General features: G+C 37.4%; 2 protein-coding genes across 3 annotated transcripts; one reads left to right on the top strand and one right to left on the bottom strand.

Moving 5' to 3' along the window:
- Positions 1-1,704: 1,704 nt before the first annotated feature.
- Positions 1,705-17,453, top strand: LOC306849439 (uncharacterized protein). 2 transcript variants are annotated; one of them, XM_079384459.1, is made up of 7 exons: positions 1,705-1,831; positions 5,060-5,148; positions 10,872-11,037; positions 12,105-12,157; positions 13,939-14,036; positions 14,214-14,367; positions 15,438-17,453. In XM_079384459.1, exons 1-7 carry the CDS (start codon positions 1,828-1,830, stop codon positions 16,671-16,673), a joined length of 1,800 nt encoding a protein of 599 aa, XP_079240585.1. In that variant the 5' UTR covers positions 1,705-1,827; the 3' UTR covers positions 16,674-17,453. The 2 variants fall into 2 exon arrangements, with proteins under 2 accessions (XP_079240585.1, XP_079240586.1); XM_079384460.1 differs by lacking the exon at positions 1,705-1,831 and adding an exon at positions 3,741-3,838 and having other exon boundaries at positions 15,438-17,451.
- Positions 17,142-19,696, bottom strand: LOC306849440 (cytochrome c oxidase subunit 5B, mitochondrial-like). Its single transcript, XM_079384461.1, has 4 exons — positions 19,571-19,696; positions 18,638-18,708; positions 18,438-18,537; positions 17,142-18,193 (listed from the first exon to the last, which is right to left on the bottom strand). Exons 1-4 carry the CDS (start codon positions 19,671-19,673, stop codon positions 18,081-18,083), a joined length of 387 nt encoding a protein of 128 aa, XP_079240587.1. The 5' UTR covers positions 19,674-19,696; the 3' UTR covers positions 17,142-18,080.
- Positions 19,697-19,886: the final 190 nt, after the last annotated feature.

The following is a 19,886-nucleotide window of genomic DNA, read 5'->3' as shown; positions in this document are numbered from 1 at the left end:
ACCGAATACACCAAAGTTCGTTTATATCTGCACAAATAATTTTACTCCAGATTGCTTTCTGAACAAGGGACAATTCAAGGCAGGTTTTGTTAAAAAGTTAAAACTCAAGGATAGATCAGTACCCATTGTTCATGTAAATTGCCTTTTCTCTTCCATGGAAGAGAGGGGGGCGGATGAGCAGAGCTCATTAGCATTTAAAGGGACATGCCCCAGTCGCTGTGAACAGCGCAAACCAACTTGTGGAAGATCAATGTCCCTTTTTGTACATCTGTTGAAGTCAAAATCAGACTTATTTGAGGTCATTCTGAGGTTAAATACATATTTAAAATCATAACAAGAAATATTTTATTAGCTATCATACTGTTTTTGAAATAGCTATGACAAGAAACACTATCTGGAATCTAACAATGCCTTGGAAAAAACTGTTAATCTTTAAAAAATGAAGCATAGCTATACATAAACCCATATAGGAAATAAAAGAGTTATCGAATAAGCATGTTCTAAACTCCAGAAACATTGGTGTGTTATATTTTAGAGCAGTCACTGCAATTTCTAAAAGAAATCAATTAAATCTGTATGTGGGTGTGTGTGAAAGAAATCAGATGTAACCCTCTTTGTAATCCTTAACATTTTCATAAGTAACTGTAATTTAATAAAAAGAAAAATCTTAGTAACTGTAACTAATTACAAGTACTTTTATTTTGTAATTAAATTACGTAATTCCGTTACATGTAACTAGTTACTCCCCAACACTGCATATGATACAAAATTTGTTGGCGTACATACGATATACATCTACCCCACAACCCTAACCCTACCCATCGAGTAGCATATAGCCTACACACCAAAGTCCATATTTGCGTATCAATACCACGAGTTTTCGTTTTTATTTGGCGTACTATTTACATGCACATTCATGAGATCGGGTAGGCCTGCTCCTGTGTGTGTGTGTGTGTGTGTGTGTGTGTGTGTGTGTAACACATGCTTTCATATCTGTATTTCTATGAGTGATCTGTGTGTTCTCTGTGTGTATGTATGGGTGAGAACAGGCATTTGTTTGTTTACAGGCACTTTTTATGAACAAAAGCGTAATCCCCCGGTTTCACAGACAGGTCTTAAGCCTAGTTCTAGACTAAAATGTAAATCTGAGCTGTTTCATTTGAAAGAAATTTGCACTGACTGATCTTTGCTGAAAAAAACAATAGGACCCTGCCCAAAACACAATAGAAAATGTAATGGATTTGATGGTTATAATGGGAATTGTACTGGTTTTAATGGAAACTATAATGGGGTCTACTGGTATGTGATGGATTCTATTAGTGGGATGTTAAATCCTATTGAAAAAATGCCCAAAACACACTACAAAAAGGAATTTTGTAATGGTTTTACTGGAAAAAAGCTAATGGTTTATAATGGAAACCATTAGTATTTCTGTAATGGTTTCTATTGGGCGTCTATTGTTTTTTTTTTAGCAGAGATGTCATGTATAAAAAAAAAAAAAAAAATAGACCCTATTGTGCTCCAGGGTCACATATAATAATTTATTTAGCCTATTTTCAGATTTTCAAAATTGAAACTCTGAGAGAAGATTCAGTACAAAACTGCAGTTAGACATACTGAAAAACTATTAACGGAAGCATGCACTCAAAGTCTGTAAAGCAGCTTAGTCTTTGAAGAGGACTCAGAGTCCCAGGGTTCCTGATTGACTCGAGTGAGGAAGTCCTGTAGAGAGAGCGCGTGCTGGAGAGCGAGCTGTCAATAACTGAGACACGAGACATCAACACAAGCTCCTGATAGTACAGTCCGAGGACGACGAGCTTTTATAAAATGGGTAAGCGATTATATTACTATAATGCGATAACTTTCTAATGTGTGAAATTAACATGGCTTCGCTATCACATGATGCTTTATAGTTTTTACACAAGACGAGTCTCTGAAAACTGATTTTCTTGGCATTGACAGTAATTAAAGTAAAGTAAAAAATAAATCTAAAGAGTCCGTTTTCAGGTTTTAAATTCAATGCCTAATAGACAGATTTAAGATATTGTCTGTATGAAGCGGTTCAATAGAGACACTAACGTTAGTAGCCTATTTATAATTAATATTTACTTGTAGCCTATATAAAATGACTAGTCAGAATAGCTACTATATTGCCTGGTTAAATTCAAAATCTTACTAGGAAATCTTAGGAGATAAACTGAAATAGTAAGTATAGTAGTCTAATGAATATATGCTGGTGAGTCTGATAAATAATATAGCCTAGTGAAAATATACCAGTCACTATTTGATTATTTAGTAGGACTATAGTTTAAGCAATAAGTACAAAAAGAGAAAATATTAGCGTTTTGGAAGGAATTAATGTATTATAAACCATAATGGCTATTACTGTCATTTTTAGTAATTTGAGTGACTGTAATAAAGACTAGATATGAGTAACCATAACAGGTTTTGCTCATTGAGGAAGTGGTTTAGAGAAATAGCAAAACTTTGCTGTTGAAGCGTAAAACCCCTCAGCAAACTGATGAGAATAGGCCAGATAAGCTCATTGACCAAACATCACAGGTCAGTTCTGTTTAGGAAGCCTTATCGCAGATACATATTTCTACGTTGATAGCTTGTTATCGTGCTTTGGTGTTGTCATAATGTGAATACCAGTTTGTTTGTGACATTATGACGCTATCACATTGTGATATTATCGCACGTTATGGTTATATTTTTGAGACAATCCAGGATATGACAAATTCATGGTTAGCGCATCAGAAGAAAAGCCTCAGTTTGAAGCTTTCTGGTGTTTGTAGTGATGCTCGGGTAAAAAGTTTATTTGGGTTTGCGACTTTTTATCCCATCTGAACAATAGCAGGCTGCCAGAAACAATGCAGAAGTTGCTATCGCACCAGTGATAATATCAGGAGAACTTGTCACAATCTTTCTGCTCTGTGGCTCAGAAGGGGAAGTAAAATAACAGAAGCCTGTTGAGTACCCTGGCACAGGAAACGTCTGATCTCGAAAGCGAAGCGTTGCTGGATGTTACAGACAGAGGTATGAGTGTAAAGGGTGGTGAGAAGGCTATGAGAAAGGGAAGTGGAGACTTTGAGGTAGAGGCAACCCTGAGAGAACCTATAATTCAGTGCTTGTGTGGTTTGTAAATAAGATGCTGTCAGGTGCCTGATGGTTGCATTGTGCTGGTTCTATTCACACCAGATACCTGAACGGTAGATGGCTTGATATGCTCACCTGTGTGCAATTTTTGACCTGAAATTTGGCCTCCAAAAGTTCAGTGTGATGTAGTGTCCTCCCCTGCACCTACTACAGAAATACAAAGCTCTAAAAAGCTTATAAAAATGTAATCACTGCACAATTCGCCTCCACAATCCAGTTATTTAAAAACAATCAGCGGCATTGAATTGGCTGGACCGATGTCTGAAGGATCAAATATTGTGTTATAAATAAACTGGTACATTTATGCAAAATATAGATTTTATAATAGAGGATGCATCGGTGTGTTAATTTTGTTAGACAGCTCACAAATGTTTATTTTTATATTCGAGCTGTGTATCACAGCTGTGGTTTATGCATTCAGACAGGAAGTAGTGTTGTAATCATGTGGTTTCATATTAGAATGTTCTCTCTCTCTCTTTCTTTCTTTCTGTCTTACACGCCTATTTAACTCAATACTTCAGATTCAAAACTGCATTTTATAAAGCAGATGCTGGGTAAACAGAGAGCGTTGCTCTGCTCATGCTAAATTAGCAGCAGATTTACATTTTTAATGTCATTGGGATACACAGGATATACTCAAAGACACCAAACTCTCACTGGGCCGAAACCCTTTCAAAAGGTACTAATATGATAACTTTATGTACTTTTAAATCACTAATATGTACCATTAAGGTACTAATATGTACCATTTAGGGTAAATAAGGTGCAAAGATGTACCTTTTAGCTTTTGTAGGTATTGTAGGTATACTCCATTGACAACTTCGTACCTCATACTTTTTTTCTAAGAGTGTAGAGGTAAGGGATGTTTATGCACATCTAATCAATGTAAATGCTGTTGATAAAGGGACAGTTTAACCAAAAATCATCATTTATTTACCTTCATGTTGTTCCAAACCTTTTTGACTTTCTTTCTTCTGTCGAGTACAAAAGACGACGTTTTGAATACTGTGGTTTTATTGTTAACCAAAACTAAAACATTTACAGATTTTCGGTAATTGATATAAAGCTGAAATAAAAATATATAAATATTTGATAAAAAGCTTAAAACTAGAACTGTTGTCTTGGCAGCATTTTTGCATAAGATGAAGGACTGAAATTTCTAAAACTGAATTAAAAATTCTGTTAATCTATATAGAAAACCCTAAGAACTAATAAAAGTGACAAAAGCACATAACAAAATGGCTCAAACTAAAAAAATGAAAAATAAAAAAATAAATACGTTTAAGTTGTAGTGCTAAAATTTCTAAAACTGAAATGAAAATTCACTAAAGCTATATAGAAATATATATATTTTAAATCTTAAAAAGTATTAAAAGTGAAGAAAGCATGTAGCAAAATTACTCAAATGTAAACTAAAAAATGGTAAAATGAAAACTGAAAATATTCAAATAAAAGCTCATTCAAAATGTTAATAAATACATTTAATAATAAATACTAATCGTGTATAATTAATACAAAAATAACACTGAAGAATGTTTCAACAGAAGTCAGCGGAGCCCAAAACTGGTTTCATATACTTTCATTGTGTGGACAAAGAAACATTTTTTTTGCGTGTATGTTCTGCAGAAGAAAGTCACACAAGTTTGAGAGTGAATGAATTTGGACAGAATTTGCATATCAGTATTCACCACTGCTTTTCTGTGGTGTTTCTGGAAAAGATCTATGTCTCTCTGTTCCCAAAATGAGTATTTATCAACTGATTCAACTGCATCAACACTGGAAATTGAAAAACTGCCACTGCCCACTAACGGATAGTTTCAATCTCTGTATACACTCTTTTGATGTATCACGTGTTTACTCCTTTATTTGTGTGTAACTAGTATGCTGTGCTTTGTTTTAGTGTTGGACCCTCGAGGAGAGGTCGATGTTGGCGAAGGAGAACTAGAAGACTGTGAAGAGAAAAAGCAGGAGATGAATTCACCAAACCAGGTAAGGCAGCACATGTCTCCTCCTCTCGTCATTTCAAGCCCGTATGGTGTTATTCCTTGTGGAAGTACACATTTGTGAGAACATTTCTCGATCATAGTTTACCAGTGGCTATCATATGACTTCAGTCACAGACTATTTTTATGATGGTCATTCTGTGGCTTTTGTGTTCCACTGAAAATCTAAAAGGGTTTGGAGCATAACAAGGGCAAGTAAATGATGACAGAATTCCTATTGTTTTGGGAGAACTGTCCCTTTAAGCTATGATTATGTATCGTTTCCCAAAACCTAAATGTGAATTTGAATTTGAGTTTGTATGTAGTTTATGTAAATTTCACATAACTGATTCTCCTGATGTGGCTGAAGTGCAAATTTTGCTCGTAAAAATAACATCTCACTTCCCTTTTCGATCTAATGACTGTTGCCAAATTGATTTCTGGTATTATTGCAATATTTCGGTTACGGAGAATGCTGATGTCAGTAACAGTAGTTAGTCACATGAGATATGACAGATCATCCATTTGACTTTCAGTTTGCAAGAAAAAAACTTAAAAAAAAAAAAAATTCTCTGATGTGAGCAGGAAAAAAATCCATATTCCAGTATATTGACTCAACAGCCTCTGGTCTCATTTATTTTGGTTACAGTTTTCGGTTCTTCATTTCTGCAGTACATCAGAATAACAAGTGAATGAGTGAGTTTTGAGTGTTACATCGCAGGGGGTTGGTAAAATGTGGCACGTATAGTAATTTATTTTATGCTACACACAAGGATACGCATATAAACAATCACAATGTTTTTTTTTCTCTCACACTTCTGGTAATTGAAAACAGTATTTGTATGCTAGTGCAAAGATGCATCATATTTCCAGAGTGGCGTCAGAAGTTGAAAGCCATGTGGTTTTGGTGGCGAGCTCTGGCCATGCCACTGCGTCTTCATCAGCGAGTATAAACTCTCATTTTGAGTGTTATTGACACGTCCGCTGCAGACTAACCCACGCACTTTTCCGAAATTTGAATGAAGTGGAAATTTAAGAGCTGCAGCTCGCAGAAATCTCTCACACTGGGGTCTGTGCTACTTTTAGCCACAGTTCGAGAGGGACGGGGGCACGGTTCTCAACACACAAAAAACCCTTCCTTTTTGAAACTCGAAGGTAGCATTTAAGAGCTAAGCTCTTCCCTATTGTGGTCTTGATATGACTGTATTAAATTGAACAATTTAAGTGATCTTATGTTTTTGTTACATATCAAGTGGCATAAATAGTTTTATGTATTTTAATATGCATTCCACCAGTTACATCTCTTCTTTGATTATATTTGTGGTTAAAGAATGATTTTGTAACAATTTCATTAGATAAAAGACACAAAATGCATACACGATATAAACAGACCATTCGGAAAAAAATGCCACCTGCGTTTTTCTCAAAAATACATTTCCCTTGATTACAAGATAGTCAAATATTTATTCCAAGAACTAGTGCTAACACACTATTCCTCAAAGCTGGTTATCTGTGTTGTCAATATAACAGGAAATGTTTGGGTAGATGGTAATCAGATAAGGCCGTATATGAAATTTCAGTGAAGATGACTCAATTCAGGACAGACTTGAGCTCAGCAGCACCCATAGCAAAAGACATGTGTCAATTTTTCTCTGTTGTATTTACGATTGAAGCGAGGGAAAGAATGAATCAGACTCTTTTAGATTGCCCCAGCTTTTGGGCCTACATGTATGATATTATTCCCTTCACAGGAGAGAGAGATTTAAACTTAGGCCTCAATGTGTACTCATTTCAGTACACTGAAAAGAGACCTTCTTATCTTCTATATTACTCAGAGGCTAGAATAAAGCCCTATATGCACAATATTAGTCATTGTAGAGGCCTTATTCTGGGAAGAAGTTACCCTCGCTGAGGAACTCTATTCAGTGTGAAACTTACTGACTGAACATTGCTTTGGCAGCAAACGGCAGAGATCAACCACCAGAGTCATCAAATGGAAATCCAAAGCTTTCTGTGCGTAGCATATATAGTCACTGGGGAATTTCTCTTTGCAAGCTGTAACGAATTGTTTTTGTCTTTTTACCCTTTCGGCGGGCGAATGTGATTTAACCAAACACTGTTTCCAAAAAATTGTTTCCACAAACAATTAAGCCTGCTAAAAAAACCCTGCTGAAACCAGTCTAAGCTTAGCCGAGAAGTGCCCATAACCTAAAACCAGCAAACCAGCTTAGGCTGGTTTCAAAAAGATCACACGCTTTTGTACAAAATTAAGTTTTTCCATGTCGATTTATTGTTAGTCAAGTCAAGTTAGCTTCATTTCTACAGCGCTTTATACGATATAGATTGTTTCAAAGCAGCTTCACAGAGATAAACATGAAAATAACAGAATCAATTATGGAAACTCATCTATAAAGACTATTCATATTCTGCTGTAACGCAGCTTTAAAAGACAATATTGTCATTATTTAGCTCAAGTCAGTTCAGTGTTGGTTCTGTTCAGATCAGTGATGTTCATCAATTTTGAAATGAGTTCAATTCAGCTAAAGGCAGTTCTACAAAAGGCAGCAATGTCGTTCGTAATTCAGCTCAAGTCAGTTCAGTATTGGTGTTTCTTCCATCAAAGTTGATTTTTTTATGATCAGTTTCAGCCTTGTTGCTTCTGTATCTTTAAGACTTCTTTATGTAAATGAACTCATTTATGATTGGCTGAAAAATACATTTTTATAAAATCATGTTTTTCATAATGGACCCGTAAAACACCAGTTGGTCTGACATGCATCAAAGCCACAAAGCCATCAATGCCAGCTGTACATAAGCAGCTTATTTTCTAGGTTTTACCAACTTTTCTGCCCCCGTCTTATAAATCATGTGTATTGTTACTGAGTGGGCGAACTTGTGATGGCTGGCGTTCATTTCTGCATGCCTTCACTCTTTCATTTCTCACTTGCGGCCTGCCTGCACTGTGGGTCATTGTCCTGCGTGCTTGAGGGCTAGTAGCTAGCAGTTCCACTTTGGCCTGATCATCTTATAGCACTTTGCCACACAGGGTGAATGTGCTGTTTTTATGTAGATAACATTCACTTACTTCCCTCTTTTAACAGGGCTTGTTCCTTCCTTGCTATGCAAGAACATCTAAGATGCTGATCATCACTTTAGCAGTGTTTGCTAAAGCGAGCGCATCAGTGTGTAACTTATCCTGAACAGTTTATGCTAAAGAAATGGATCATACCCCAAATCATGAGAAGAGGTGTTTCTAAGTGATCAGACTTGTGCTTTTCACATGGCGGACGATTAAAAACTTCAATAAATGTACACTGAAGGAGGGATCCAAGCCATATATAGAGACTAAGATAGGCGGTAGGCAGTACTGGGTAGTAACTGATTACATGTAATCTGGATCAAACATTACAATTAGATTATATAACATTTTAAAGTACTCATAATCTGATTACAGTTACTGCATCCGTTATTGTAATCAGTAACTTTTTTATAGATTACATGATTACATTATTTACACAACAGCTGTATATTATTCATAGTTTTTTTTTTTCTTTCTAAACTGCTTATACATTAATTTCAGTTTCATGGAACTGCACACACCAGCCAGTAATAAGGTGACTATAATTACACAGAAAAGATGAAAAGGCATTCTTCAAGTTTGGGAAACCCTGGTGTAATGTTTAATGCACTTAATGACATTGATAACAAAGAATGGAAAACATTTTCTTATGAGTACGGTTAAAAAGTCATCAAAAATAGTCAGAATACATTACCTAATATGTGTAATCCAACAGATTACATTACTAACCTCGATTTCCGTAATTTGAATCTGTAATCAATAATGGACTACAGTTTGTAAGTAATCTACCCAGCACTGGCAGTAGGCTAATCTTACAACTACATAAAACACCATAGGATTCACCTGTAACATAATATAAACTATTCAGCATTGGGCTAAAAACACTTTAGCATTTGTATAGCAACTCTAACATACCTAGTGGTGAGTTTTGAACCACTAACGTTTCCTGGCAACTTGTGTTTTTGTCTGTATTAGCCTTGATTTAGGTTTATACTACTTCTTATAGAAATAATATACTTAAAAGGATGTAGGCCTACCTAAGTGCAAACTAAATATAATGTTTTCAGATACTTAATTGCATATTTACAATGCTGACATGCATTTATGCTAAACTAAAATATACTTAAATAAGCGTGTGTCATATATATTTGTAACTAAACATTTGTAATGAAGTTTCAATATGAAGTAATATTGAATAATCAAGTACTTTACATGTGCTTTAATATGTTACTCAATAAATCAACAAAATATTAAAACAGTTTAGAAACATAGTCAGTAAAGTGAACTGTATTTGAGTACACTTAAGTGGCCTTTTATCATTAATATTGCAATATCTGCAAGTACAGTTTTTTAAATATATATTTAAGATTCAAAGTACAAGTGCACATGCAATACAGTTAAACACACTTCTTTGTAGTTATCATGAACAGCCCTTTATTCTGGAGTTTAGCTTCTTCCACAAGGCCTTTTGATCAAATTGTGCGAAAATGTGATCTGAGGAACATATCTCATAATCCCACTTCACTTTTTTAGTGTCATATAGATAAGGAAGGCTACATTCATACCCTTGTGCTTCAGCTGAAAATCACAAGATATGCGGACACCAAACTCCCGCCCTCTTGCAGTAACTGCAAAGCTTCTCATGTTTGCACCACTTGTGTCTTTATCACAGCATGCAGTATAGCACTAGTGCAGCTTTCTTTTGTGAAAACCCCACCAGTGGTTCGGTTTCCCTTCAAACAGGATACCTGGTTACTTATTGAAAGTGGTGGTGAAAGCCAAAGCTGTTGTGTTTTCAGTCTCACACTCTGAATATGACTGGTCTCGGAACGGAGTCGCATGAGCACCTATATCACCTGCAATTTTGCATGAGGCTTTGAGAAAATGAATCAGTGAGAAGATTTATCAGGCTGTTTGTGTGAAAGTGAAATTTGAAGGTTGTTCGAAGCACAGTTACGCTGCTTCCTGTAAATGACACAAACTCACCCACATATATTCATATATTGCCTATATCATGTACAGTGCACACGCATACTGTAGATTTATTGGTTATCGAACCGTTATGTTGGGAACTCCTGAATTGGGCAGAAACTGACAATTATATGAAATAGAACATTTTTCAACAAGGGTGATTCTCACAAAAACATGTCCAGGTCATTTCACCTTAAAATAAAAATGAGAAAAAAGAAAGTTTATAAAAAAATATGTTTTGCATAAAGTCAGTTACACCTTTTTTGAGACCCTTTATTTTATTTTATTCACTGTGACCGTTTAATTTCCCCTCAATTTTTTTTTAACCTGTTGTGTTGTGACTTCTTCTTTTTTGAAGAAACAAATTAATTATATTAAAATATGTGTAAATATGATATATTTAATTAATTTAATTTTTGAAATTTTATTTAAATTATACAATAAATAATAAATAAATAATACCATAATCTAAATTAATTACTATTTAAATGTTAATCATAAATAAAATATTTTTTCACAGTATAGTAGTGAGGTATATGAAAAAATATCACATTCTACTACTCGAACAATATGCGTAATATTTCTAAAATATTCTTTCTTCAAGTAAAAGCACTGGTTTTTTTTTTTTTGACAACTTTTGTGATTTTGTGACTTTTAACCATACACTCTTTTTCCACTAGACCAGCAGGGAGATGGAGAGCATGGTGTCCACCAATAGCAGTGAGGAAGGTTCCAGAACGGACCAATCTGAGAGTGAAGAGAGGACCTTTGTGACCAATCTGTACTGTTTCATGAAGGAAAGAGGCATGCCTATAGAGAGAATTCCCCATCTTGGCTTTAAACAGAGTGAGTCTGAATACTGTTGCATGTAATATTACAGCATTTAAATAAGTGGTTTTCAGCTGGTTTTGCTTCAAGATGTAGATTTTACATTGAACATCATGTGGCAACCCAACACAAAAACCTCAAATACTCATAAAATCGTACAAATGTACCGTACTTCAATAAATGTAATGTAAATATAACTGTTAAGAACTGTGTAGGCCCTACAATATGCAACGTTTTAGTTTGAAGCGCTCAGCAGTCATAATTCTCCTCACCAAAACACATTGTGGTCGTCACAAACCAAGTAAACCTGTGTTTAGTGTTGTCTCGGGCTCATCTTTTGTTTTATATTATATATCTATATGAGCATGAGGGCATGTTACACAACGTATACGTGTTGGAATCTGTCTGATTTGACTAGCTTTTACAAGCAAAAGATCAGATACAAACTTTGACATCAGTAACAAAGTTAAAGGTTTTATCCTTCCTTTTAAAAGTTGAACAGACTAACTATGCACAACTATTTAGTGAATTGCATTTTATTGTTTACATTTTGCATGATATTTCAGAACAGAACACAACCGCAACCATTTTTTTGGGTTGCAATGCACTCATTAAAACCACTAATATATCATATATATATATATATATAACATGCTGACTAAATCATGTACTGTATCTGACACTTTCCTAGAATGTGGTACACTTTGGTGTGCCAGGACTTTTTCTTTTTAGGACTTATTAATTATGTTAGATAACTGTTGTGTTAACTGTTATCTAAAATAAAACAAATCTAAAATTAATTATTTAAGCTATTATTGAATTAAATAGAATTAAATTATTATTAGTCAGTTTTTTAAAATGTATTTCAGAATGTCCTAAAATTTGGTAACAAGGTCGCATACCTCATATAAAATGAATAGAAAATAAAAAGCTCATATAACATTTAATCTGACTTCCTTGAGATGAAGAGCACCTCATTTCGCTGATTTTCACTGTTCAGTTTTGATGAGAAATGCCATCTACATCTCAGAACTTGATTTTTACGATTGTGTATTGACGCAATCATGTCTCTGTCTTTTTTCCAGTCAACCTGTGGAAAATCTACAAAGCTGTGGAGACACTTGGAGGATATGATGCGGTAAGTATCCTCACGCAAACAAACCTCCAGACAGACCTTTCACAACCTGGTGCTGGTCTGTCTCCCCCATCTCTCATTCACACCCGACAGCATTATCTTGTCGATATATTGTGCAAGTATGCCAACTGCCCGAGGCTTCTGCACCTAATGAGGAAGTTGAGAAGCAGGTCATGCATTTGCCACTTGCTCTTGCACAGTGGAAACTATGATGGCTTTAGGCCACACCATACGTACAACAGTGACCGTTATGACCACAATGAGAACAGGGTCCATCTTCCATCTAGCTCTTTCTGCCCAAAACCTCTGATTCAAAGCTTTGTTCTGTCAAACTTAAGTTTCCACTCACTCTAAGGTGCTAAAGTGTTTGTATTTTAATGAGTGTGCGTGTGGTCAGTAAAACCGATGTTTGTCAAAACAGTGTCTGTCTATCTGTCTGTCTGTCTTGGTCAAAGGGGGTCTTGTGTATGTGTGTGAATTAGGTCTGGGAGTGGAAAGTCTGACCTTGTACTCTAAAAAGAGTCATGCTAAAAAAAATGCCATTATTGCATCAGTCAAACTTTTTTCCAGTAACACAACTAAACTAAACGTGTTTGCTGTCACCAAACAAACTTCAGAGGACTGATACCTGTAAACAAAAAGTACCTTGGTCATTAATTGATTTAGCAATGTGTCAGGCAGTAAGGGTGGTATTAGCATTGTAAAGCTGAAACTTTTATAAGCCTGTGAAAATAAATTTGGGGTATGTACTTATGCACATATGAAGCAACCTCTGAAACTAACTAGTGACTAATCATGAAGTTCCACAATGACAAAGGCTGATCAGACTGATACCAAGAAAACAAAATGCAAGCACAGATGCTAATTTAGAATTGCACATGAAACACATTTATCCATAAGGCGCTTTCACATTAGCGAAACTTTGTGGACAAAGAAGGTCCATTGTCCACTGTCAGTAGTGGTGCATGAAGCACCGTTTAGTCAGAGGTCACTTCCTAATTAAACAGCATTGTGTTGGTCAACATGGCAAATTTACATGTTGAATTCGATACAAAATCCATATAGGGAACACATCCCTTGTGTGAACTTCCCATTGAGAAGACTGGATTTTGCCTGCAATATTTTTACATTTGTGTAACCACACTATTAGAACACCAAACTGTTTTTTTGGGGGGGGGGGGTTTTGCATTTTTGCCTTTGTTATGATAGGACCGTTTAGATCTGACAGGAAGCGAAGTGGGAGAGAGAGAGGGGGGTTGGATCAGGAAAGGTCCTTGAGCCTGGATACAAATTCAGCAAAGCTCGTAGCACAACGACGCTGTATATCGGTGCGCTGCCCATGAGGCTAATGGCACCAACAGAACACCAAACCATTTTTAACGATGTTTTGTTAACAAAGTTTGGGAGGGTTCAGATAATCAATTAATTTAGCACAGATAGAGCATGATAATTAGCACAATACTTTGACCAACTTACCTCTGTCCCACAACAGTTTTCTGGCATCCCTCCCAACTCCTAACTATTCCTATCCCAGCTTGGGATATGGAGGAGTTCTCTGGGTTTTGGCTAAATGCCAAGCTCGGAGCCCTGTCCTCAGACAGCACACCAAATACGCACACTATTTACTCAATCTGAATATATATATGTGCAAACTCGTGAATTAGTCATTATCATCTAGGTTTGTAACTGAATCATTGTTAGAGAAGTCGCAACAGTACAGAAGGTGGTTAAATTTAGTTTTGTTTTCTTCTAAGGGTGTGTAATAACGTTGTGTTTGCTCACAGGTAACAGCGCGGAGGCTATGGAAAAATGTGTACGATGAGCTAGGTGGTAGTCCAGGAAGTACCAGTGCAGCCACCTGCACACGCAGACACTACGAAAGGTAAACTCCCTTGTTAACTGTAATGAACCAGACAATTGTTTTTTTATTCACAAGTCGAAAATCTTAAGTCAGATCACTCAAACTCACATTACCCACATGAACACAGCTGCTCAGTTGAAGAAATGTGCATTGACTGTTAACCCATAGCTCCAACAGTAAAACTCTTTGTTTGTGCAGGTTGGTGCTGCCCTTTGAGCGGCAGCTGAGAGGGGAGGAGGACAAACCACTACCACCCTCCAAACCTCGAAAGCAGTACAAGAGGAGCCCTGAGAACAGGGGAAGTAAGCCAGAGAGCAAGAAGAAGAGGAAGATGGAGAGAGAAGAGTGTGAGGTGAGCAGGAAGAAAATGCACTTGGATCAAAGAAACTCTTTGTCAAATGTATGGTTAGGTTTGGGAGTATGCTATGAGAACTTCAGCTTTGTGACGACACATTTTTAAGTAATGACGCAAACATATTATTGAATTGATTCATTGAAATGGACCATTTGAACCATCCATCCATCCATTCTTCAAACCAATGCTGGAGCCAATGCAAGTATCTCAGGCCGTAGGCAGGGAAACACCCTGGACCATAAGTCTTCAACCCTGCTCGTAGGGACTCACTGTCCTGCCAAGTTTATTTCCTACTTTCTTCCGCACACCTGGCCTGTGACTTTTCAAGTGATCCCGAACACCTTGATTAGCTGGATCAGGTGTGTTTAATTATGGTTGAAGCCGAACTCTGCAGGACAATGGGTCCCCAGGTACAGGGTTGAAGACCTATGCCCTGGACGGTTGGCTGTCTGAAGCCATTCAAAGAAAATAATTTAGAGCTGTTTATGCTACTATATAAATCAGGGATGTCAAACAGTTCCTGGAGGGCTACAGCATAGTTTAGCTTCAGATTTAATGAAATACACCTAAACCAGCCCTGTTGAAAAAAACAGCATATGCTGGTTAGGTATGTTTTGAAGCTGGCAGCAGATTTGAGCTGGTTTTAGCTGGTCCTTAGTTGGTCATGAGCTGGTTTAAACTGGTCCTACTTAAACCAGCATATGCTGTTTTTTTTTAACAGGGAGCTAATCAAAAACTTAAGGTAGTTGTCTTGGAGCAGGTTGGTGTTAAACTCTGCTGGACTGTGGCCCTCCAGGAGATGATTTTGACACCCCTGGTCTAAATGCTCCCATATTCAAGTCTTGGGAGAAGGACAGGTCACAGTCAATCAGCTAGTCTAATGACATTCTTTAGGAAATTTAATGGCCAAATAAAAGGCACATTAGAACTTTCACAATATTATCAATGTTGCTTTTATATTGCCAGCAAAACAACAATTTGATGTGGAGTGTATATCTCTAAATGTCCTATGTGTGGAGATGCATCTGTCTGCTCCTTGTCCTGAAGCATATTCCTTTTGTTCACAGGACAAAATGGGATCAGATCATCACTGTGAGAGAGGCATGTGCTCCCATCACAGTCCCTGGTTGGCATCCTCCGATCGCCTAGACTCTGATCAGTCATCCGCAGTTTCTGTGCACGTTCCCCACCCTGGCACCTGCTCTAGAGAGATCTCTCTCCTTCATACTCCCACCCCGACTGAGGTGATCTCTCCTTTGGAGAAGAAGAAGCGTCTGGCCCAGGCTAGCCTGACCATTCCCGCCTCTGGTGCCTTGGAGGATGGTGCAGAACTGGAGAGACCCTCTGTTATTCAGCTATTCCACTCTTCCCAGTCTCCTGTGTGTCCTTCTTCTACTCGCACTCGCCACTCTTCCGATGGCTCACCCCTTCCCGTCTCCTCTCCGTCTGGCTCCTTGTCCCGTAGCCCCTCTCCTTGCTCTGTCTCCTCTGAGGACTGTATAGCTGTGACGACCCAGTCTCCTTCCAAAGAACCCGAAAGTAAGACACCTTCTCGTTTGTCCACTCTGCCCATGTCCAAGACAGCTAGCACCGGAGTTTGCAAGCCTCTCGGATGTTACCCCAGCAGCAAAGGGCTTGCCAACTATCACCGTTACCATTACAGGGATTTCCTGCAAGGTGGCCCACCCCATTCCGAAAAGACCCAGAGGAGTCTTTCACAATGGACCTGGGATGGTAAAACCCCCACCAGACTTATGTCCTACAGGCTGCCTTCACCTGCTTACACCAAACCCTGCTGGGTCCCTCATGCCTCCAGCTTCTACAAGGTCTCACCACGAGATCTTTGCAGGCCTGTGTCACTACAGCCCACTTTTAAACCGCACATGTCCTACCCCCAGCACCTCCTAAAGAGGCCCACCACTGAGGAATCCTACTTGAAGAAGATACCAGTAGGTTCTCCACATCGCATTACAGACAGGAAAGAGAAAGCAAAGACAGCGTTGCCTATGCCTACCCAGCAGTTCCTCTTCCACCCTCATGCCGGTCTACCAATGCTCTACTCGCCAACAATAGAGAGACCTCGGGCAGACTTAGCCGAACAGTTGAAGGCTCTACCTTTTCAACCGGTCCTTCTTCCAAACCATCTAACAATACCTCCTGCTCAGTCCCACTCTATGCATTGCCCGCCAGTGGGTAATCCCTTTCCTGGGTCTTACGAGGCTGCTTTGCCCTCCTACCATTACCCGTTACCCATCTGGCATCCACCCTCTGGGTACAACATGGCAGGCCTGCAGCCGTACTGAACTATTCTGAAATGACTGGTCCTTACGGTCTAGATGTCTGTAACTGTTAAGGTGTATAGGTCAATGTGAAACCAGAATTGATGCGGTTTATTTTTCTTTATACAGGCTCCTTCACAAGTTACTACAAACTCTGATACTGAAGGATCAAGTCAGTTTCAGGATCATTTTACATGAAGTAAAATGGTTTGCAAAGTGTTTAATGTTGATTTTATAAACTAATGCTAACTGAAAGACTGTTACATACAAAGTCCTGTAGCTCAGCTGGTAGAGCATGGCACTTGCAATGGCAAGGTTTTGGAATCAATTCCCAGTGTATACGCAATACTGATAAAATGTAGCAGTGAATGCACTGTTGTATATCACTTTGGAGAAAATTATCTGTCAAATGCTGTTAAAATGTAAATGATACATGTTGATATGTTCATAAGTGTACCTATATTTGCAAAAGAGAATAGCCTCCTAGTTCATGTGGAATAAGCACACACAATCTTTTTAATGCCATTCTTGTAATGAATACAAATTATTTTATGGTACAATTTAGGGTCCAGCGTAAATACTCAAGTTTCTTGCATATCTTGATAAAGGGCTAGAGTGGCTCAAAAATGAATATTCACATAAGGGTACATCCTAGAAATTTTACTTTTTTTAACAATTATATTACAGTCTCAAAGCACTTGACAAGATCAATGCATTTGACAGCGCACCAATAATGTGAAAAATGTCTGTAATGTATAGTTATACAAAATATTTTTGTATAAAATAAATTTGTAAAGAATTTCAGGTCTTCGAGACACTTCCTGTAAATCAATTGCAAAGATTCTAGCAATGAGATGACACATCATACATGCTGAAACACCACATTTATTTTAAAGGATCGTTCAACAAGGAGTGCATTCAATCTCAACACTTTCAAAGTAATTGGAGCATATTTGAGTCCCACAGAATTGGGAATGTACTATCTTTGTCTAAACACTGAAAAATCAAAGACAAAGTCTGTAGACATTATCTCTTTTGCAAGGATGTGCAAACTTCTGTAATGCTTGTACATTTCAAGTAATGGCTCATTTATGTAACAGGGCAAGGAATGCATTGCATTTCTAAGGAAAGTTTGGAATGTGTAAACAGCTGATATTGCACAGCAAAAAACATGGCATGTAAACTGTTCCTCAAAAAAAAATTAAACCAACATTCACAACTAGGAAAGCACTGCCAAATCTAGCATTTCAGATTTGCAGATCTGCTTATGTGAAACAACCAATGAGAAAGAACTAACTAGGCCCCTATAAAGTGCAATTCTATTCTGCAAAACAGCGATTAGTAAAGGAGATTGTGCATACGTTTGACTATCTATGGTGATTGATTTAGTATGAGAGTGTTTACGCCCCCTGTGCGCTGAAATGTATATTTTCAGTGGGGTAACTCATGTGGAACAAGTTTGTAGTGAGCACCACAGGACGGGCAGCGCTGGGCCTCACCCTGATGCAACCAAAACCAAACCACTGCAGTGTTGTCCTCTTCACCTTCAATAAACAAACACACATAGGTTAACAAGTTTGACCAAATATCATTAAGATGGCTCATACTGATAATAAACGCATTAGACTAAAGGAGTAGTAGTAGACTTAGCTTTGGTCTTTATTTACAGCAGCCTTTGAATCAGCACTGCCATTATTGTTAAGTAAACATCCTAATGTGTCAATATTTAGTAATGAGAGATGAACAGAGTTTTACTAAAATCAAAATGATAGTTAAATTATCACTTACAAACGCAGCCAACAATCCTCTTGTCGGTTATGGAGGGGACGATATGAGGGTCTTGTTTGGAGCCTGCATACTCCTTCGGTTTCAAAATGTTATACGGATCCTAGTTGAGAAGACAACATTGATTGTTCTGAACTCACACAGCACTCTTTATTTGACAAGAAGCCACAACAGAACAATAAAACGCATTACAAGACACTCACAGTTCCTTTCTTGGACGCCTCCAGCACAATCTTCTCCAGACCGGTGGCCTGCTCATCATCTGTGGGAATGCCTGAACACAAGTTCACAAATTAATAATATTACAGACCATGACTGCAAGGTGTATTGACGTTCCACAAGAATTTTGTTGTGGTTTTCCACAATTTTTAGCAAATCCTTTGGTTTGACCTACTTAAAGGTTCTACTGGAAGCCCATTTCTGACTCATAAGGAGTAAATAATCATGCAAACTGTATGAAATAAATTGAAATGATAAGACCTAATTATGAGTATAACATAACTTAAAAAATTATGACTTTATTTCAATGACAGAAGGATTATATTGTTATAATTATTGGTCTATATTGTATAGTTACGACATTAAACATCCTAAATATAATTAAAAATATCTACTTTTAGGTCACAATTTCAAGTCATACATTTGCATTTCATAATTATGCCTTTTGTAATAATTATAACTCAAAATTAATTTTTATCTCATGGTGCATTTTAACTTAATCATACAGTTATGATTTACTAAATCATTTTTGGCTTATGTGGCAGAAATTTGCATCTATTTGGCATGAAAAGCAAATCTGTTTTCCCAGCCATTATTGTTAGCTTGCAACAAACGATTTCTATTTCCTGCAAGTGCAAAACAGGATGAAAGCGAGTAAGAGGATTACAATTCACTGACAACTCTTCCAGGAGGAAATAACAATGAAGCATTGCGACAGAAATGATGCAATAGTTGCATTCAAACCCGTGTGTGTGTATATATATATATATATATTTAGTTGACTGTAATGTATATTTGAGGGGATGGGAGAGATGCTGTTGCTACTCAAACAGGCGATATCACTCGATCTTAGCTGTATTTTTAAGCGCAAACCGTCCAAACACGCACTCAAAATAAAGCCATTGATCGACCAGTACCTCCAGACGCCAGTCCCCTGACTAGAGCTTGAGCTGGGAGAGTCTGACGGCTGTAAACAGCAGCAGCACGTGTCGCTGATCTCAAGAGAAGCCTGGCCGCCATTCCTTCCTGATAAACTGCGCATGCGCCGCAGCTTCATATGAAGAAAAAGCTCTATCTAGCGGTCAAAATATTTTATTATTTTATTTTAATTTTATTAACCAACATAAGAAATAAACAAAAATTAAATCTCGGGTTACAATCATGTGGAGACGGTCTAAAACAATGTCAAAAATGTACAAAATACTGTCTAATTAGTTCACACTAATTCACATT

This window comes from Barbus barbus (genome assembly GCF_936440315.1).
Source record: "Barbus barbus genome assembly, chromosome: 29".
In the NCBI taxonomy this organism is placed as follows: domain Eukaryota; kingdom Metazoa; phylum Chordata; class Actinopteri; order Cypriniformes; family Cyprinidae; genus Barbus; species Barbus barbus.
The sequence above is the reverse complement of the archived record's forward strand: the minus strand, read 5'-3'. Positions and strand labels throughout refer to the sequence as shown.